Source organism: Podarcis melisellensis (genome assembly GCF_964234715.1).
Source record: "Podarcis melisellensis genome assembly, chromosome: 2".
NCBI classification, from domain to species: Eukaryota; Metazoa; Chordata; class Lepidosauria; order Squamata; family Lacertidae; genus Podarcis; species Podarcis melisellensis.
Genome location: NC_138529.1, coordinates 67,577,555 through 67,599,525, shown reverse-complemented (window position 1 = coordinate 67,599,525; position 21,971 = coordinate 67,577,555). Strand labels below are relative to the sequence as shown.

Here is a 21,971-nt window from a genome sequence, read left to right as displayed (position 1 = left end):
ATTGTTATTACTACTACTACCACCGCTAAGCTCAACCTCCACAAGGTTGAGAGTGAAGAGGGGGAATCTGGGACAGTGTGCTCCTAGAACTCCTTTCACACATTGCCCACGCAATTACTGCTGGGCAGACTCCTGGCATATTAGTTCCCTCTCAGGCATTGCTGAGGGGACGGAGGCCATGCTTTGGGTCCTGCCCCCAGCATGCGCATGCTGGTCGCCCTCACCCACCCCACCCCAGGGTGGTGTGGTTATCTGCAGGGAAGAAGCTTCAGAAGCAGGCATGAGCGGCTGCTTAATGCCACATGCTGTCTACAGATGCCCAGGCACTAACGGGCTTTGAGCAAACACCCACCCACCCTGACCGCCTGCAGGGAATGGCTTCTCCGTTGCACACAAACCCACTTCTGTCTCTGCCCTATTTGGATATGTTTAGTACTGGTTGGAATCTTCTCAGAAACGCTCAGGACTGCCGGACAGTCATAATCTTCCACAAAGCGAACAGCACACACACCCACAAAGCCACACCACTTCAAAACTATTTGGGAGCATCTCAGAAAAAGGGAAAGTTATGAACGATGCTTTGAAGAACGATGTTGCTTGCAGCAACGGCAGGCAGTCATAGGCGCTGAAAACTTGACAGAGAGGAAGAAAGGCGCTCCCTTTCCCCAGGGTTGAGAAGCCTCTATGAAAAACTGGAAGTACAGGAGAGGGCCACATTTATTCGTTCAGAAGTAGAGTGTTACCAACGGGTGGTGTGTGTGTGTGTGTTTCCCCCTCCACCCAGCAGAAAAACCCATCCTCTGCAACAGGCAGAAGTTCATCTGCAGAGTTCCTTTTTGTTGTGCTGCTAAAAAGCACAGGAGCCCTGCCAAGAAAGAAAGAAAGAAAGAAAGAAAGAAAGAAAGAAAGAAAGAAAGAAAGAAGACAACCCTAATTCAAATGTGAACTTCTAGAAGTCTGCAACACCCAACAAGGCAATCTTACTGAAACCACCCACTCTCACACCCATGTTATAGTCCAATGTTTCCCAAACTTGGGTCTCCCATCACCCCTAGCTAGCAGGACCAGTGGGTCAGGGATGATGGGAACTGTAGTCCAAAAACAGCTGGAGATCCAAGTTTTAGAAACACTGGTATAGTCCATATGCAATGAGCAACCCCACTTGGAAATGGCACACCTCTCCTCCCCTTACCTCAATCACTGATAAAGGGCACCCAATATACATAGCCTCAGTGTAGACGCAAATGTTAAAAAGGGGTAGGACCATAGGAGGCTGCCTTATACAGACCATGGTCCACCTACCTCAGTATTACCTACACCAAGGGTAGCCAATATAGTCCCATCAGCCCCCACCCCACCAGCATCTGCAATGGTCAGGGGTGATAGGAGTTACAGTCCAGCAAGATCCAGATAGCATCATATTGGCTACGCCCGGCTTAGGCTGACTGGCATTGGCTCTCCAGGGTGTCAGGCAGGGGTCTCTCCCAGCCCTGAAGAAACTAGGGATTGATCCTGATATGCAATGGGCTAGAAGAGGGCCATGCGATCAAGGCTGTTGTGGGAATGAGCTTTTAGGATCAGCCAGGTGGCTTTTAAACAGAGGTAGGAATAGGCAGGTATAACAATCCACACCGTGGGAAGTGCATGGAGAAGGCAGACATGATCCTGCAGCTTGGCCCTTGACCCCTTAGCCCTGTGCAACAGCAAGTCTGTGCTGGGCCACATGTTTTGCGAAGGTGATGATGCAAGCTCCAACTTACTAATAATCATTCTGCTATTAGATAGCATTTTAGATGCCACAGGGCAATTTGTCACCTTAATGAAACAGCCTGTGAAACTTAATAGAAAATAGCACTATTCTTTACTTGGAAAGAAAGGAGAAGGGGGTTGGGGAGAGGAAATGACAAATATGAAACTACCTATGATGAAAGCAGCTAAGACCCAGCCAACCCTTATCTGAGTAACCTCCACACTGCATTAATGCAAATGTTGTTTGGATAATCAACCCGAGAGCTGGTACATTCAGGAACGGGGGGGGGGGGGGCGCGGAGGGAAGAGGTATGTATTGGATGGTCAAATATTTACAAGTTTAAACACAAAGGAGTCTGTAGATAACACAGAAGTCTTTCTAGCCTGCTTTACACAGTACAGAAGAGTGCGAGACTGTGTAGGGAAATCCACAGTGTAGATGATAAACTTATCATCAGGCCACTATGAGCAAAATCGTTCATTACGCTGAGATTTCCAGAGTTCAGCCCAAGGGGCACAATTCTGGTCTGCAACTGAACACAGTTTTAGGGGATTTTCTGCAGATTCATCTTCTGACACAATGCACAAAAGTCTTGCGGCTTGTAGGTTTTGTTTCTGCCACTCAGTTACGGCTGAGAACCAAACTACATGTTACACTCAATGTGCAGCATGCAGCTGCATCTTTTTTTTTTTAAACGTACACCTATCTATTCCCTCTCCTGCCAACCTAGCAGTTCGAAAGCACGTCAAAGTGCAAGTAGATAAATAGGTACCGCTCTGGCGGGAAGGTAAACGGCGTTTCCGTGCGCTGCTCTGGTTCGCCAGAAGCGGCTTAGTCATGCTGGCCACATGACTCGGAGCTGTACGCCGGCTCCCTCGGCCAGTAAAGCGAGATGAGCGCCACAACACAGAGTCAGCCACAACTGGACCTAATGGTTAGGGGTCCCTTTACCTTTATCTATTCCCTCACCCCGAAGAAACAAACAGCAGTATCGCCACCCTCCATATAAGTTCCCTTATCAGTGGACTGGATATTTTGTGATCACGCTGGATGGTAACTTGTGAGTTGCTGCATGCACTCACTGATCCTCTGGATTTGTCCACCAGATGCAAAGCATGTTGCCTTCCTGCCTACCACTCACAGAGACAATGTCCCCCACAAATAACTTTGATTTCCTAGGCTCTTTCTCAACTCAGCACGATTCAAAAAGGCATTTTCCGGGTCAAACAACCAAAGGAGGATTCATGCTACCAAAGCTGTTCCTCTCCTCATACAGCTGAACATCTCCACACATCTATGCGCATGCAGCTTTCACGACATGAGTCTCCTGCACGTGCTGGATCATCCGATCCCCATTTTAACAAGTTTGCGCTGGAGCTAACTGTGGAATAACTACCCATACACACCCACCATCCAGTCATCCTGTTGTGCTTCTGCAAAAGCCCCATGGCACAGGGCCAGCCTGTTCCCAGCGTTACAAAAGCACCGTTCAGCCTCCCATTCCTTTTCTCTATTCGTAAGCCAACTGAGACACTCAGCAAAGAGGGGAAGAGCCACCATGTGCCCCTCATCCCTGCACTGGGCACCAACTGCATGCAGAGCCCCCAAAGGCAAGAGAAACCTGTCCCGCTTCTGGTGAAAGGACCTAGTGTTGAGCTTTGCTGGAGAGAAGCAGGCAGGTTTTGAGGAATCCAAGGAGCCTGTGCTCTTTTCTCCACCGCTCATCCCAAGCCCATCTCTGGACTGGGGGGACGAGGGAGGGAAGGAAGGAAGGAGGGAGGAGGTGACTGGCTCTAGCATCCCCAAGGGTTTCTCCAGACTTTACTAGAGAGCAGGGCTCTGAAGGAGGGAGCCTGGAGTGAATCAATGCCTTTCCCATAACGCAATCCATGTGTCACACTCACGGCCCCGTCAGAGCTACAAAGCCACAGAAATTCCTCAAGCCTGTATGTCTGCTTAGAGAGTAGATGGGGGCAGGCAAGCAGCCCACCTCTCTCGGCAGGATCACCTCTCCCAGCCATCTCATTCATCTCCCTCTGTCAGCAGACAGAGACATTAGCTCATCAGCAGCAATGCAATACCCACCCTGGGGGCAGTGAGGCATTAATTAACCCAGAGTCTTCCTGTTCCACAAGTCCCAAGCAGAAAGAAGCAGAGGGGGAACGCGGAGCATGACTGCACCGTTTGGCCAAAAGGGAGCTAGCTGTGTCCAAGAAACTCAAGCCGCAATCATGGCTGCCTGTGGGAGGGGTCAGCAGAAGGCTATGCTAGAAGTTTTGGCTACAGCAATCCATGCTGGCAACTGGAAGGCTACCATGTGGCTTCCTTAGGGCAGGGTTGATTTTTAAAACAGAAAAAGCACTTGAGCCTGTTGAGAGCACAGAGAATTCAACTAATTTTCCAGACCAGGCCTGGATCACGGGCGTAGCCAGGGGTTTTTTTGGGGGGGGAGGACTTTTGTTAGGAGGGGCCAGAACCAACGTGATTGGTCAGTTGGTTAAGCATTTCTATTGTTTACTTGATGGGGGCAGCTGCCCCTCCCCACTCTGCCTTGGCTACGCCCATGGGCCTGGTGTCAGCGCCATCAGGTGCATGCTGATGCCCATGGATCAGCCGAGGGGAAACCACCAGAGGGGCCAAGGATAAGCCTTGGCTAGCATGCAAAAAGCAGTAGTGCTCTTTCCTCCTGTGCTGCTGTGGGAGGCCCTCCCCACTGGGAAATGGAAGACTGTCCCAGGTACAGTGGTACCTCAGGTTACATATGCTTCAGGTTACATACGCTTCAGGTTAGACTCCGCTAACCCAGAAATAGTACCTCAGGTTAAGAACTTTGCTTCAGGATGAGAACAGAAATCGTGCTCTGGCAGCGCACCCATTAGCTAAAGTGGTGCTTCAGGTTAAGAACAGTTTCAGGTTAAGAATGGACCTCCAGAACAAATTAAGTATGTAATTTGCAGGACCCCTCAGGGCAATTCTTGAGTGGGAAGGGGGCCTCCAGAGGAAGCAGAGCGTGGCTCACATGACCCTTTCAGCCCCACCATCATCATCTTCTCACCCCAAAGATGGTCACTGCTGGACAAGCTCAAGCAGGGGAAGCCAGCCTTTCTGCCCCAAGGAATGCATGGGACGGTGGTTGGGTGGGTCAGGGACCAGCATGCAGCTGGTGAGAAAGGAAAGGGCTCCCCCCCCCAACACTCTTCAATTGCCTCTGCTAAGAAACCAGGAGCCTCTGGCCCTCCCTCAGCTACTACCTAATGGCAACCCTTCCATCAGGTGACCTGGACAGCTTCCATCTCAGCTGGTCATTATAAGAGCAATAACTGTATGAGAACTGGTTCTGGAGCTTGCTCCCCACACAGTAACCCTTCCTTCCCATTCCACTCTCTTTTAAATTGTACGTCTAAGGGTAGGGACCCTCTTCTTACAGTGCTTTGGGAGCTGGAAACTGCCTTGGCTGTCCAGTATGATAACCTTTGGTCAACAGAGAGAGAGAGAGAGAGAGAGAGAGAGAGAGAGAGAGAGAGAGAGAGAGAGACAGGGGAAGTGCAACCCTCTTGAGTCCCTTTGATCTAGCAGCTCTTGATACCATCTGGCTCTCTTCTAGAGTGGCTGTCCTAAGCTGGGAGTGGGTGGTACTCTAGTGCAGTGTTTCCCAACCTTGGGCCTCCAGCTGTTTTTGAACTACAACTCCCATCATCCCTGACTAGCAAGACCAGTGGCAAGGGATGATGGGAATTGTAGTCCAAAAACAGCTGGAGGCCCAAGGTTGGGAAACACTGCTCTAGTGCAGTGTTTCCCAACCTTGTGCCTCCAGATGTTTTTGGCCTACAACTCCCATCATCCCTAGCTAGCAAGACCAGTGGTCAGGGATGATGGGAATTGTAGTTCAAAAACAGCTGGAGGCCCAAGGTTGGGAAACACTGCTCTAGTGGATGCACTAGACCAGTGCCTGGCCTCAGGGATGGTCTGGATGACTGTGGTGGCTCCCTGACTGTGCAATGCTCTCTCCAGAGAGATGTGTCTGCTGCCATCACCATCAGCCTTTAGGCGCGAGGTGAAGATATTCTTGTTCACCCACTAATTTTGTGCTGAACCATCTTTTAGTTGAGTGGAGCAGGATGTGTCCTTTTAGTTTTGCTGTAAGATGAGCACTTTTACTGGATAATTTTTAAAACAATTCATTTTTAAATTTGGTATTTTATCTTTTATTTTTAATTTGGTATTCTAAGCTTTTTTTAAAAAATTGTAAGCCTCTTCGAGATACATTTTTGGAGCAAATGACAAATGAATAAACAATGTTTTAAAACAATCATTGGACAATTGAACACCATGACCAAATGTGTAGGGAGAAGCTGCACTAAGGGCTTTCCTGCCTGCCTGCCTGCCTGCCTGCCTAACCCCCTAAAGGCTAAAATTGACTTTGTCCAGAACCAAAAAGAAGCCGCTTGGAATAGAAGCACTATGTGCTCCCACTTCTGATTTATTGGTTTAATACCAACTTTCTCAGGGACATGGGTGGTGCTGTGGTCTAAACCACTGAGCCTAGGGCTTGCCGATCGAAAGGTCGGCGGTTCGAATCCCTGCGATGGGGTGAACTCCCGTTGCTCGGTCCCTGCTCCTGCCAACCTAGCAGTTCGAAAGCACGTCAAAGTGCAAGTAGATAAATAGGTACCGCTCTGGCGGGAAGGTAAACGGCGTTTCCATGCGCTGCTCTCGTTTCGCCAGAAGCGGCTTAGTCATGCTGGCCACATGACCCGGAAGCTGTCTGAGGACAAATGCCGGCTCCCTCAGCCAGTAAAGCAAGATGAGCGCCACAACCCCAGAGTCATTCACGACTGAACTTAACTGTCAGGGGTCCTTCACCTTTTTACCAGCTTTCTCTGGGGCAGGACCAGTTACTCCTGAGGACAGTGCAACCATTTCTCTGGGCAACATCCTCTAGCTATTCCCCCCCCCCCCGAACCATCTGCCTCCTGACTTGAGGATGGTGGCAAATAAACAGTCACGGGTTTAGGTTAAGTCGCTGCACCATAAGGACCAGCCACTTAGGCAGATCACTAAAATGTCTCAAGTATCACTCCAGCCAACCTCCCCCTCTTCTTGCCAACTCAGCTAATACATCCTCTTAGTTGTATGAAAGGGCAGAAAACTCCTGCATCCGGGGTTAAGAGCATCCAGGGGTGATAGAGCTTTCAACCATCCCTGCTCACTTGGGATGAAGATCTGCTGGCACTTGGAGGAAGCCCAAGTATTCTTCCAAGTCCAGCTCAACATGAACATAAAAGGAGAATCTGTGTCTGCTGCTAGATCTCCAGGCAGCTCAGAGGGCTGGCAAACCCTCCTGCAAAGCCCAGCAGCAACTTCTCCCTTCCTTGACACAGGGCTCTGGATGAAAAATCCGGGCTTTGTACCAACACCATGACAGCCCATCACAAGAGACCTGTGTGAAATACTGAGGACATAATGCTCTAGGAGAGCTGGAAAAGCAGCACCCTAAATGGGTGGAACTTGAAAGGAGCTCTGCCAAAGTGTTACCCCTGGTGAAGCAGGAATAGAGCGAATCGTATGCCCCTAGCAGTACAAATTCACTGTCGGCAACAAAAGATAAATTACTAACAAAACCACATGCTGCTATATATGGCTCCCATGTTATAAGGGACATTTATGTAGGAACTTGCTGTGGCCAGAGGCTTATGGTGCTATTGCTCCAGGCAGCTCCCGTGTTTTCATTTTTATATGGAAAGAATCCCAGGGACAGAGCCATACACAGGGGGAGAAGCGCAGGAATGTGTGCAACTTTAGGTGGAATGCACAAGTCCCCCGAGGGATGGAGCAGGCAGATCATAAATTTGTCTGATCTTTCAAATGGGGGGAAATGACAGCTGGAGTCGATGTGCACCAAGATATACCTTCTCCCAACCTGTTCAGTTCACCCCACCAGGCAATTCTGACAGGCCTTGCCCAGCGGGCACAATGCCACCAACTTTATATATGGTGCCAATGTATCCTTTTCCCTGGGAGTCTGAGGAAAATGCTTCCCAGGCATAAGGTAGTGGGAAGTCTAGAAATCAGGCCATTTCACTGTTCAGGGTGAAGCAGGTGTCTGGCCCGGCATGCAAATGGCTCCCCCTAAGGAGGATGAGAAGCCCAGTCCCCAACCTGCGGCCCTCTGGACATTCTGGACTACAGCTCCCATCATCCCCAGATTGGGACTGATAGGAGTTGTAGTCCAACAACATCCAGGGGCACCAGGTTGGAGAAGGCTGAACAATGCAAGGCCAGGGAAAGGCAAACTGCTTTATTCAAATAGAAGGAGGATTTCCTCATTTCCACACGTACACCGAAACTATTATTGTTTTAAATCTGGTTCACCAATGTAACACTTCATTCCTTTTCTTTCTTTCTTTCTTTCTTTCTTTCTTTCTTTCTTTCTTTCTTTCTTTCTTTCTTTCTTTCTTTTGCAAAATCCTGCATCTTTAATTTGCTTTTTAACATGGTAGTGTCATGACACAAAGAGCACATCCAGAGATTAGGACAAGTTTCAACAACCCCACAATCCCAAAATCTGAAATCGCAGGGGATAAAAAGACAGAGGTCATTCCACAGCAGTTATATGGTCAGAAAGAGAGAACACAACACGTCAGGCAGGGCAGTACAGCTAATCCAGAAATGCTCTAGATTTCCATCTTCTGGCACAGTCAAATCCACTCCCTCCTTCCTTCCTGCCTTATTACACATGAGCAAGTCTAAAAACGACCACCCCTTTGGCACTGTGTGTGCATTTATCCAGGCTGGGCAGGAAGTTCGGGGCTCTGCAGTTCCCTGGCCCCAGAGGACAGCCAATCTATTCCCAGCCAGCAAGCTTAGCTGGCCTCCTCCACCCCCATTGCCCACCCCACCAGTACAGAAAAAAATGAGGGTGGCTGGTCACTGTGGGAACAGGCATGTCTTCCCCACTTCCTGCCTGTGGCGGGGTTTCAATCCTGGAGCCAACTTGCATCAAAAAGGGTCTGGTTTTCACCAAAGGGGGGAAGCAGTTTCCTTCCTTCAATCTCCACCCCTCTGGCCTTTCCTCTTCCCTTGATTTCAATGACCTTCACATTGGGGCGGCCCACACCTGCTTGCTGCTGCTCAGTTTTAGAAACCTGAGCCAACTCACTCCCAGCAAACATAACCAGCTCTGTTGCTGGGAACAAGAAGCCACAGACTCCCCCGCTCAGCAAACACAGAGCCACCAGCTCTCAAGCACAGAGAGCTGACAACTTACTTTTGCAAAACAGTTTCGTTGCTTTAAAGTAGTCTGTGTTCTGCAGTCAACATTGCAAGCTGCCTTATTCCGAGTCAGGCCATTGGTCCATCTGGCTCAGTATTGTCTACACTGACTGGCAGCAGCTTTCAAGGGTTCCAAGCCAGGCAGGAGTCTTTCCAAACCCAAACTGGAGGTGCTGGGGACTGAAGCTGGTCCTGCCACCTTCTGAATGCATGGAGCTGCAGAGTGGTCAGGAAGGACTTCTTCATCCCCCATCATGACTAACCAAAGCAGCAAAGATAATGCAATATTGCACGATTTGCATGATTTTAGACCTGTGGCCTTCCAAACTCCCATCAGCCGCAGCCAACATGGCCAATGGTCAGGGATGATGGGAGCTGTAGACCAACAACATCTGGGCAGCTAGAGTCTCACCATCACCGGCGGAAATGACTGGCAGAATCCGAGACCAGAGAGAAGAGTTGGTGGAAGAAGATTGGAAGAAATTCAAAGACTATTTGCAGAAACATTGTAAAATTAATGAATGTTAAAATGATCTAGGATTGAAATGAGATGGCTTTAGCAACAAAGTTAAAAGAATATGTAAAAATGGATTGATAATTAGATGACAATATGAAGCTTAATATGTTAAGATACAAAATTAAGATAAAAACAAAGAGGGTAAGGATTTGCTGAATTAACCATGTGAATTGGAATACAAAAAAGGGAGGCGTGAGGAAGTCAGGAAAATAAGTAAATGATACATAAGATATGAAAAGATTGATTTGTTTTTAATGTTCTTTATTTTTCATCTATATATTTTTTTCCTATGTATTTTGTATTTGTTAATCTGTATTTTTGTATTTTTTCTTTTTATTCTTATTCTCTTTTTTATTCTGTAACCTTTTCTGTCTATAGAATTTTAATAAATATCTTTTAAAAAAATAGAGTCTCACCATCACCGATTTAGAATTCTGCTTTTTAAGTGAAGGATTTTGCTCTGTTTGAGTACAGAATACACACAGCCCTGCTTTGCAACAGCTATTATGGAAACCTGCATTTTCTTCTTCTTCATACAGCTGTACTGAAATGAAATGCGAGTGTTCAGAATCTATCCTAGCAAACTGGGGCCTTTGGGAAAATGTCAAAATCCCAAGGAAATTACAGCCTTGTACTCAGTTCCCTGGCAAGTTAGCACAAGTGCCTCCGAAGGTACAGCCAAGCTGCAGTACATGGGGAAGACACCCCTCTGGGCCCAGCCAATGGGCTTCCTTGGACAATGCTCACCTTGCTCCATCCCTCTTTTAACAGCAAGGAGTGTATTTTTATCCTGTTCTCCATCTGACCTCAGCAGCTCTGCTTGGTTTTCAGAACTCAGCCTTGGGACAGCTGAACCAGCCAGGCATCAATCACTGCACCTGCTCTTTTCTATCACCCACCATGGCCTCATCCTTCCACCACGGCAGGCACCTGAAATGTGTGCCCACTGCAATACCCTCCTCCCTGTCACTCCTCTCTAGGTGGCTCTTCAAAGGATCTTCCAAAAGTTAAAGACACAGGCGCTCGGTACAGAAGGAGCAGGTCATTTCTGGCTGTAATGGACACAGCTAGGAACCTGAGCAAAGGACTGTCATTCTCCCCATCAGTCCTCAGCCACCCCACACTGCTCTAGGCCTGACAGCTTGTCCTGTCCCAAATATGCAGGAATAAGACCAAAATAATGTGGGTTCCTAAGGCTGTACATGAGCTGGAAGACCACTCTGACACACCGGTTTCCCAATTGCATCACCACCCCAGATACTTCACCTACTTGCCAGTGTGTGACTCACAGAACATCTTTCTTGTATGCAGAAGTCACAAGTTCACAATGAGCTCAAGGAAGCCTGGCAGCACAGAGCGGTCACACAGCCCATGAACCGTTAATTCGGAGGCATTGAGCTAATGAGCCAGTAGCTTCCTTCCTAACGCAACTAGCCAACGTTTATTTAATACCCACCCTGCGGCGCTAAAGCTGGACAAGTGTTAAGCTCTCTATTCCTGTTCCACAGCTTCCTTCATTGCTTCGATCCAAGGGGGATGTTCCAGACCAGCCTTCCTGATTATTAGACTACAGCTCCCATCAGCCCCAGACAGCAAGGCCAAGTCAGGAATGATGGGAGCTGTGGTCCAGCAACTTCTGGAGGGGCACAGTTTCCCCACCCCAGCTCTGGGTGACCCATCCATGCAAATATGTTCCACATCCTGTTTATTAAGAGGTGCACTGTATGGTATGGGGAAGCCGCTCCTGCAGATTATGCCACCAATTCGTTTAACATAGAACCCTGGACAGCAACTAGTCAAATGCCCAACCCAACCTCCCTACAGTGGCTTTCTGACAAGTCTCACTGCTGCAGCTGTGCCTCCTCTTCTACATCCCTCCTTTGCTTCTGGGTTCACAACTGCGGGAGCCAAGTATCGTCCCTCACGGGAACAGATTTGGCACAGAAGCCAAGTGTTGACAATCCTCGTCACACAGCCCAGGCAGTCTTCAGACAACTCTGGAGGAACAGTGAAGCCACTTTATCCCCTGCACCTTCTGAGATTACCAAATTGCAAGGAATCTAATGTTTTAACAGGAACGAGCATAAAGGAGCTATGAGCTCACATAAGCTCACATTCTTCTAGGTATTCTGCTGTAAACATTTGATCTTCCATTTTTAGGAGATGAAATCAACTATTCTCTAGATTGTATTAAGTGTTTCCAAAACGCTTATTTAGGTACTACCTTTTATTTTATTTAGGTCCTTCTAAGAGTCAACCCTGCTGGCAGTTTTGAAGATGGCAGTCAATTTCAAGGTGTATTCAGCTCTACAAGGTCTGTTACTAATATTTGCACTGGGGGAGACTCAGTCCCAATAAATGCAGGATCTGTTTTCGTCCTACTTCCTGTTTATTTTCCATGCAAGACCTTTCATCTCATGAGAGAGAAGCATTTGTATCAGACACCCAGACAGACATTTCACACTGCTGTGCTTCCTACCTATTACTCAACAGCCCCCCCTCCACCACCAGAGCTTTTCTCCTTGCCTCCCCCCCTTTATATATCTCATATAGATTGCAACCATATGCTTCACTAGTTTTTATTTTTGGCCTAGCAAATTATTTTAGCAGAAGAGAAACCTTTCTACCCAATTCTCACTACTTTTACAAGCCCCTGCCTTCTTCTCTCACACCTGTCTGCTGACATCTGGCATGCAGCATCAAATCAGGAAGCACTTTGGCAAAAGTTTAGCATTTCTTATTAATGGGAATGCTAAACCCCACATCTCTCAACCAGGAAGAGAAAAGTGCATTGCACGGTAAAAAAATACCGCCGCTCTCCCCAAGGTCTGGGACAGTGGAGGACAAAAGCAGTGTTTGAAATTAGCCAGGTTATCAGGTGCATTTTGCACCTGCCTATTAGCGACTTGCAACCAAGTGAAGATGCCTGGGTGCCAGGATGATGCCTGACATCTCCACCACCTGGAGGTGCATACCTGGAGATCACTGGATCTGTACTGTTTTCACACGCTAATACCACATCCTGTAGAATTCTATCAGTTATATTTTATTTGTACAATCAGAATGAATTGCACGAACCAAAATGCTTTTTCTGTGCCACCTGAGCAGGAGCAGTGACCAATGTTATAGGTAATTGTTGTAGCTTATCTTCACATACCCTACTGCCCTGCTCACAGTTGTGAAGAATATTCTTACGTTATGAATGGTCTGTGTCCCCATTAAGAAAAAAAGGTGGGAATAGGCCAGTATATATGTGGACTGTCCCTGGATAAAGGGACTTTTCTTCCTTAAGTTCTTAAAGTTCTTAACCTAGCTGAAGGTTGTCATCTGATCTAGCAAAGACGTTTAACTGAGAAAACAAGACTTTAGCCACCTTGCCCCCAAAATGGCAAGAAGACATTCCATTTTGGCGATTGCAACCTTGGTTTAAGAAGCCATTTGGCACCTGGGCAAAAGAAAAATGAGGTTAAATATGACAGCCAGTGGTGGCTGGAACCTAAAATGCCATCACAACAGCCCAGAACAGCTAAGCTCCAGTTCACTTAGTGGGACAGGGAACATTGCACAACACTCCCTCTGAAGCTGCTACAGATGCCAGGAGCCTTGCCAAAGGAGAGCCTACAGCCAAACCACAGGAGTACTGGCTGACTGTAGCCACCTGTAGCTGCCTGAGCAGAAGCACAATGGCCTAACAAGTGAGACCCTGGCCATCCTTGGCTGTGATAGCCACAGCCAAACGCAGCAAGCCACCCTCCCCAAAGAGCACAGGAAGGAAAGTCTTTCTCAAGGCCTGGCCACAAAGGAGCTCTCATACTTCTTGCAAGAGGGATGGGCTGTGGCATGCTAGCACAGGGGAAAGGAGGGGAAGGGTGCTGCTGCTGCTGCTGCTCTAGCCTCTGGTATGTTTGCGGGAGGCGCTAGCTGGGGTCTCTCTGCAGAGAGGCTCTCCCCTGTCTAGGCAGGGGCTTTACTAAGGATTGGCCACGAGCCAGGAGAAACTCTTTTTTTTTTTTAAAGGGAGAGAGTGAGGGAACAAAAACAGCGGAGGCTGCCTCAGCACAAAGCCCTCCAAGCAGGAAAGCAGAGCGTCCCCAGAGATGGGCTGGGAAGAATAGCTAGGAACAGAGCAGCAGAGAAAGTACAAACAAAACCTCCAGCACACAACTGATGGGGAAACCAATAAGTGGGGGGCGGGCGGGGAAGAGATGGTGCTGCAAAAGATGTGGACGACTATAATTGCATGTGCGTGGGGAAAGTGCCTGGCTGTGGAGCAATGGAGAGGGGGCTTTCTGGTGCCTTTCTCCAGCCCTCGGGGCTTCTCGTTTATAGAGAAACATTCCGCTTTGCCAAGCGGCTGCAAGCGTCAGCAACAGCAGCAGCGGCTGCACTCAGCATTCCAAGGCTTATAAGGCAAAAGGCAAGCAGAGCAGGAGTTGCCTGCAAGCCGTCCAGCATGTGAGCACCCAAGCCAGTCCAGAGGGGAACTTTCAGGTCAGGAGTGGCTCTCGTGGGCTGGCAGTCCAGGATGAGCAGGGGCTCCTTCAAGCCCTTGGAACTTCAACCAGTTCCAAGAAGAATGGGGAGCATCAAGAGAGTCCTTATTATTACTACTAAGCGGCAGGGTGTTGCCAATTTCAAACATCAGAAGTAGAATACTTAGTGCTTGCCTACAAGGTGCTCAAGCACTCCACACACATCCTCAGTGCGACCCTGTGAGGTAGGCCCCTATATTGCAGGTGGGAAGCCAAGGCTCTAATCCAGCCGCAAGCCTTAAAACTGTTCTGTGTGTTTATGGATGCGACGAGATTCGAACCAGTGTCAACCAGAAAGTGGTCCAGCATGACCTTGAGCCTCATTGACAGCACAGGAAAAAGCAGGACCTGCTTGGCCGTCCTCTGCCCTCCACTATCCAGGGCTAAAGGTCAGCTCTTGACGTTCTGGCAGAAGGCATTTAGAAGATGAAACAAACACTGCAGGCATCCCCTGGTGCCTGGGCTAGGAGTGTGGGGTTGAATTTCATTTCTGCTCCAGCACAGAGTGGGTGGAGATCCCAAGAAGCCACCCAGAGGGGAGAGACTGTGTGCCTTATTTCTCATCCTAAAGAAGTCAGCCCCACTTCACCCAAACAGGAGATTCATGAATATGCAAAAAAGAAGAAGGGGGAGCCTAAAGAAAGCATCATCTGGACAGAGAGGCTTGATTGATTAGGTACCAACAGAATCAGCTGCCAACTACAAGTCAAAGCCAGATTGCTGCCCCCTGGAAGCTGGCATTAAGATCGACTAAGTTACACGCCTTGGCATCACTCTTGGAACAGCCGGAATATCATATTCACATTACCACAAACCCCAAGTTAGCTCCACCCAGCCACAGGCAAGAGCCATTGCCACAGATCCAAAAATAGAGCGCAGGAGCCCCAAGGAGCCCAAGATCAAGTAACAGGCTGAATGCTGAGGACCTTCTCATTACATCATGAGTGCAAAGAAGGCTGGCAGCTCTGGGCGGGGTGGGTAGGGGGAGACCTTTTGCCTTTCCTTTCCTTTGTGATAAAGAGACCAGCACACAAGAGAGATGTGAGAGTGCTTGAGCCTAGGAAATGAATGGAAGCAACGGAAGAAAACAACCATGGCTGACCAGCAAGGACTAGCATAGTTCCCTGAGAAAGAGCTTCTTCACGACTTACCCTGGAGATGGAGAGTGGCATGTTGAAGTCCTTGCCACCCTGCAGCCTGAAGCCCCATGGCGCCGGCCCATCCAGCAGCACCTTGTATGAGTCCATGTCACTCATTTCTGGGGAGGAGAAGGGATTATTAGCTTTAAAAGTGATGCAGCAAGGGACAGGAGAGCTGGGAGAGGACAACTGAAGAACAGGAAACATCCGCCTCACACAGTAGAGCCTTGGCTGCCCCAAGTGAGGGCAAAGGGAAGTGCAAGCTCCTTCCCTGGAAGTTGGCACCAAGGCCTAAGCACTGCCCTTCATCCTACCCCAGCCCATCCCTGTCTCCTCCCCACAGCAATGCTCTTCAGCTTTTCCTTTAGGGACAAAGGAAGCAGCCTTATACCAAATTAGGCTATTGGGTCCATCTAGCTCAGGATTGTTTACACCAGGTGTGGGGAACCTTTGGCCTTCCACACATTGCTGAATAGCAACTCCTCTCAGCCCCAGCAAGGGATGATGGGAGTTGTAGTTCAGCAACATCCAGAGGGCCACATCTAGTCTACACTGACTGGAATCAGGTCTCCACTGGGTTTCAGATTCCCAGACCTACCTAGAGATGTCAGAGAAGACGTTTCACTGTCTTTAGTCTAAACTCCCAGAGGCTATCCTAGTGCATCAGGAAATAAATGGCAGAGGCAGAAGCAGCACACAAAGATACTGAGGAAGCATTTCCTTGCCAAGGACTCGGCCTACCAATACCACAGAAAAGTTTGTTTTCCTCGTTTTGACAATATATGTGAAACCGAGAACCTCTGTATGCAGGAATCACATATGAAATGCATATTCCGGGCAAATCCCACCTCGTCTTTGGGTGGGCTCGTTTTGAGCTTGGTTAGCTCGAATCAATATAAGCATTTGAAGTAGTTGTGTAAATGGACCTGCCACGTCCAGCCACTAGAATGGCCATGTGAAACCTATTCACACAACCAGAGTCTAAATGGCTTCCCCACAGGCCAACCCAATTTAAGCCCTCACTCAAAAAACAGATATGAATTAGTTATCATCCCCCCATCCTCAAACAGAGGCCATTAGCACAATTTTAATCTGGACAAGACAGAGTCTGACCCCGCTCATATCAATCAGTAACAACTCATGAAGTGCTCGTAGGGTCTGCAAGTGCCATTTTTTAAAATAAATGAATCTCCTACAGCTGACATAGGAGATTCCAACTTGATAAAATGAACATTCAAGAATGGGGGGGGGGGGAATCCAGGGATTAGGATGGAAAGACAGAATAATTGCTCTGTTCCTATGTCTTGTGTTTTAGGCAGCTGCTGGCTGATCAAGGCACCGAAAGAAAAGCCTTCAATTTGTTCCTAATTACTTAAGAGGTGGCTTTTGTTAGGTGCAGCTATGGCACTTCACTGCTTTTGGCGTTTCCCAGTCAACGCACCCCTACTATATAGCAAAAGCAATTCAAAATTGCCTTCTGGACACAAAATACTCCCTTCAGCCTCCCCTCCCATTCTCCCCAGGCAGTTTGTTGTCTATATAAGGCATGCAAGACAGCACTGCCATATTCCAGTGGTTGCTCATCAGGACTGGGAGAGATGCAAATGAGTGCTGAAAACATAACTTCCTGGCTGGGTCTAAACAGAGGAAATCAGGACAATCCAGGAGGGGAATGGAGAAAGGGAAGGGAGAGAGAAAAACAGAAACACAACCCAGGAAGACAGTGTTATTTTGGGCTGGGATCTAGGACACCCCTTCCCATCCAGTACAGAGGAAAGAGCTGCAGCAGGGCCTTCTCAGAGAGCTCCCTCTGCCAGACAGACAAAGGTGGAGCCCCTCACAGGCAGAGTACCAGCCTGTACCATCCCTCCCTGCCAGGCTGGGACACTTCAGCTTGGAGGGATTTCAGCAGCAGCTTAATACCTTCTTCTCCATGGGAATGGCAAAGGAATGCACTCGGCTAGGAAGAGGCAGGGAGCGTTGATTTCTCCCTCCTCCTCCTCCCAAGGCTGAGTCGGCAAAACATGCCTGGACGGAGCCTTGTGCCACAGGGCTGCAGGAACAGCCCCTCGGGCCTCTGCTCTCACAGTAAGCGCTCGCTCAGGAGTTGCTCTGCCTGCTTTGAAGTTTCCACACAGCATCTACAAACCCGTGGCAACCTCAGCCAAGCAGTTCCAGGGAGGACACAGCAAACAAGGCTTAGACGACATGCTGTGTGGCCTGTAAGCCTGAGTCCCAGGGTCCCAATGCAATCCTGCATGGCTCTCTATCCAGCCCTTGGGACTTTCTCCATCCCATGCCTCCCCCCATTGAAACCACACACCCCATTGGTCCTGCTCCACGCTCTCCTTGAGCTGCAACGCCTCTTGGCTGCCCAGGAGCAGGACGAGGAGATGGTCTGGGTGGGAATGCAGAAACCGCTCTGTCTTTCGCAGGGCTGGAACAGAGCCCAGTGTAGAGAGACATCCATTGGGCTCTGCCCACTTTTGCCCACAGCCCTGCCCATCACTGGCATGTCCCCCTCCTCAGAAGGTGGCCCACAAGAGATTCCCGTTGGGCTGAAAAACAGTGAAATGAATGGGGCATCAAGAGCTAGCTGCTCTCAGGATAAGTAAATGAAGTTTGGAAAAAGCCAAGGCATGGTGAAAAAGAAACAGAAATCAAGCTGAATTCAGAAGATCACTAGTGAGCAGAATCAGGTTGTGTGCCACGCTGCTGCCTAGTTAATGCCCCCTACCCAGCTCGGGTCTAAGGGACCAGACTAGCCTGCAAGGAGCCCATCTGGCAGGATAAGAAGTCTATATGCACTGATAAAGCACTTCCTGGAAGTGCCTGACAGAAGGCAAGAATAACAGGGGAAGGGCAGGGCTGAGGTGCATTAAGTTGAAAAGCCAAGAAAAGGAGATAGCCCATTACAAGACAACTGAACAGCCAGGGCAGCAAGAATAAATAAATGCATTCTTGAAACGAAGACTACCCTGCAAAATAAAATGGCACAGCAAGAATATCTGCTGCGGTTGTTGTCTTTTTAAATCCGGATACATTTCTACACATTTGCCAGCACTAAATTAAAGTTTGCCAAATTCTCATTTTTAACAAGCAGCTGCCAATTCTCTTGCAGAATTAAAATACTAAAAGAACACTTATCCACAAGGAAGCAAGTTTTAAAAGAAAAATACTGGTCCCAGGCACAAAAGGAATCAGAAGTACACTTCATCACACTGCTGAGAAACACTGAGCGGAAACTTTTTTCACTTTGCACAACAGCTCTTCCTGGACTTTGGGAAAGCAAATTCCACCCTAGGAGGCTGCCATATTAAAACCTCCAGCACCTGGCAAACCTCATGATATTTGTCCTCGCCCTCTCTGGATAACGTCACATGGGAATGGAGGATGCACCAGGCTCCATTTCTCCCCTTTTGCCCCTTGTGCGCATATCTCCAGATGATGACCAAGTTTATTTTTTGTTTTTGTGGATTCAGCTGGCAGCCCTCAAGGAAGGAAAGAGCTGGATGAGCAATAAATAGACCAGCAGGAAAATGCTGCGCTCACTCTCTCCCCAACTCCTGGAAAAGTTCTTTTCCCTCAGTCCTCCTGCCCCCCCCCATCCCTCCTGCCACCACTTTTTTCTTTCACACAATGAAGAGGGTCATCAAATAAAAGCCTTGAGTGAAATAAAGTCAGGTGCCTGCCTCCTTTGCTTGTGTGAAGCATCCCTTCACATCAGTAACGGGACCATGATCCAAAGCAGTCAAGGATTTGGGATAAATATGACAGGTTATGTCTGCCCCCTTCATTATTAAACACATTTGCTCAATATATATGCACAGAAGAAGTCTGGAGGTTAATAGCAAACTCTCACAGAATTTCTAGGTGGTCCTGATAGCAGCCCTGCAGGATCAGACCAAGGCCAGCATCCTCTTTCTAACAGCAGCCAGCCAAATATACTTGGAAGCCCAAAAAGCATGAAAAATCTGCCCCTCCCAGTGAACATTTCTATTGTGGAATGCTTTCCACAAATCTTCACAAACAAGGCCACCAAGCACAAGGGCCAACTGCACCTCATGTGGGTTTTTTGAAGTTGCGCTTGATAACACAGGAAAAAAAGTTTATCAGGAACACGACCCATAATTTTAAGAAAGCCTATGAAAGTCACTGAAGAAACAGCCATACTTGTGCCATCTCGACACTGACCGCCGCAGGCGCAATGCTTGTTCGCAGCCCTTCTGGAATTCAGACCTCCTGGACATGCTGCAATATTAAGTTACAGCTCAGAGACACTTTTAGATGAACGACGAGAATAGACGTCCAGAAGAAGAGCGGGGAGCCAGGAGGGACGTGTGCCGGCGCATGCATGCCCAGGTTCAGACCCTTGACGGCGAGGAGCCCCGGGAGAGACTCACTCCTGCGACGGGAACCTCCAGCACCAGCCCCTTCCCTCGGCTCAAGAGGGGATCCCTACCAGCCATCACACCCACGAAACGAGACGTCCCTGCTCCGAGTCGCCGCAGGAAACCGAGGGTGACGGTTACATCCTGGTGCCATGAGCAACACGCTAGTCTCGCTGAGACACCGCTAACGCACGGCTAGGGGGCACGCCCCAGCCCCACAGCAAGAGGACGTCCCTATGGAAAAAAGAACAGGGGGGGGCACCCAGGAGACTTCCTAAAGTAGACACTCCTGCGCCACGGGGAGCCGGGGAGAGAGAGAGAGAGAAGCGCGTGGGAAAATACAGAAAGGGAAAGTACGAAGGGGGGGGGGCGAGTGAAGAGAGGCACAAACTCTCGTTCACATCTGACCCAAAGCATGACTGGGATGGAGAAAGGGGTGGGGGTATGTGGGGAAAGAGGCACTCATGTCACCCCGACGCCCTTCTCTGCCCACACGAGTCCCCAGAAAAGCCACATCACTTTCCCTTTCCTCACCCACCGCCAACTCCAACCAGGGACGGGATGCAATACCTGCAAGCTCCCCGCGCGCGACCTCCTCAGAGAAGGGCGGAGCTACTGAGCAGCCTCCGCCGCCCCGTCTCAGCCGCAGCGCCGCCGGCACCCACGGAGCCCTTATATATCTCTCTCCGGCGGGGCTCCGCCTGCTCAGCAGTTCAAGCGCAAGCCCCGCCCCCTGCTGCCCCCCCCCCGGCCTCACTATTCAACAAGCGCGCCGCCTGCTAGGTAGAAGCGCATGCGCGCCGTCGGGGGCGCTTGCTCGGCGTAAGAGCGCCCCCTATTGGAGGTGTGCGGCGCCCGCGTCCCCTGGCTGGAGGAGAAAGGGCGGAGCGCGGCGCCGAAATCGCCGCGCCCTCCGCGGATGTTGCGCCCAGGAGGGCGGCGTCTCCTTGCGCAGCTGCCGCCCATGCCCCGCCAAATAGGATTGGTACAGCCCCGTCCTTCCTTCTGGAAATCCTAGTTTCGCCTCTGAAAGATCTCCTCGCTGTTGCTTGTGAGGTGGGAGGTGCTTGTGGGTCACTCGCAGCATTCTGCACATGCTCAGGAACTGAAGAGGCGCTTTATTAATCGGGTGAGGGCATTCCCTGCGGCAGCCCCTAAGCTGTGGAATTCCCAGCCCCCACCTTCACCATCGTCATGGTTATTATTTTTATTGCAGCTGCTTCACACAGCCAAGATGCTTGAAAGCTAGTGGCAGGGCCAGCACCAGGCATAGGTGAACTCGGCGCTCCATATGTTTTGGGAGTACAACTCCCATCATCCCTAGCTAACAGGACCAGTGGTCAGGGATGATGGGAATTGTAGTCCCAAAACATGGAGGGTCGAGTTTGCCTATGCCTGGTGTACACACAATTTCTCTTTGGAAAAAAGAGAAATGAGTTTTTGTACCTAGTGCAAGTGGATAAATAGGTACCTCTCCAGAGGGAAGGTAAACGGCGTTTCCGTACGCTGCTCTGGTTCGCCAGAAGCGGCTTAGTCATGCTGGCCACATGACCCGGAAGCTGTACGCCGGCCAATAAAGCGAGATGAGCGCCACAATCCCAGAGTCGGTCACGACTGGACCTAATGGTCAGGGGTCCCTTTACTTTTAGGGGAAGAACAGAGAAAAGCTCCTGTCCAAAACATGGCGAAGGAATCTGAAATGCTTTTTTTCAGGGTGCCCAAACTTTTCCATGGTACAGTATGCAGGAATGTGTTTTGTGCAACTGCAACACAACACAGGTATTAACAGACACTGCCAATGTCTCACTACAGTCATACCTCATTTTACGTTTGCTTCAGGTTGCACATTTTCAGGTTGCATCCCATGGCGACCCGAAAGTACCAGAAAGGGTTACTTCTGGGTTTTGCCGCTTGTGCATGTGCAGACACGCAAAATGATGTCACACACATGCGCAGAAGCGGCAAATCGCGACCAGTGCGTGTGCAGACACAGGTTGCATTCTTTTCAGGTTGCGAATGGGCCTCCAGAACAGATCCCATTCGCAACCAGAGGTACCACTGTAGTTCAATATAGCAGGCCAAGCACAACTATGGAGGCAGGATGAACAACAGAACCTGCAAAGGATGCATAAATTCCCCTTTTAACATTGGTACCATGGGGGAGAAGAGCAATCCTCTCCCCACTGAAAATAAGGCTTCTAGCCGTCAAGCAGGCATGAAGCTCCTTTTACTGAGCTAGAAAGGTCAGTGGGCTCAGTCCAGATGTGACTCTCCAAGATGTGACTCTCGTGGGGAGCCTTTCCCATTTCTGCTACCCAAGGCCCTTTTAACGTAGAGAGATCTCACATTTGAACCTGCATGCAAATGCAG

General features: G+C 49.3%; 1 protein-coding gene across 3 annotated transcripts in view; it reads right to left on the bottom strand.

Moving 5' to 3' along the window:
- Positions 1–20,299, bottom strand: part of PDLIM7 (PDZ and LIM domain 7) — a 43,029-nt gene extending 22,730 nt beyond the window's left edge. For all 3 annotated transcript variants that reach the window (XM_081901066.1, XM_081901065.1, XM_081901067.1), the window contains exons 1-2: positions 20,172–20,299; positions 15,223–15,329 (exon numbers count right to left, since the gene is read on the bottom strand). In XM_081901066.1, coding sequence (XP_081757192.1) covers positions 15,223–15,327 — 105 coding nt within the window. In that variant the 5' untranslated portion in view covers positions 15,328–15,329; positions 20,172–20,299. The remainder of the gene's footprint in view (positions 1–15,222; positions 15,330–20,171) is intronic.
- Between the last annotated feature and the right edge of the window lie 1,672 nt (positions 20,300–21,971).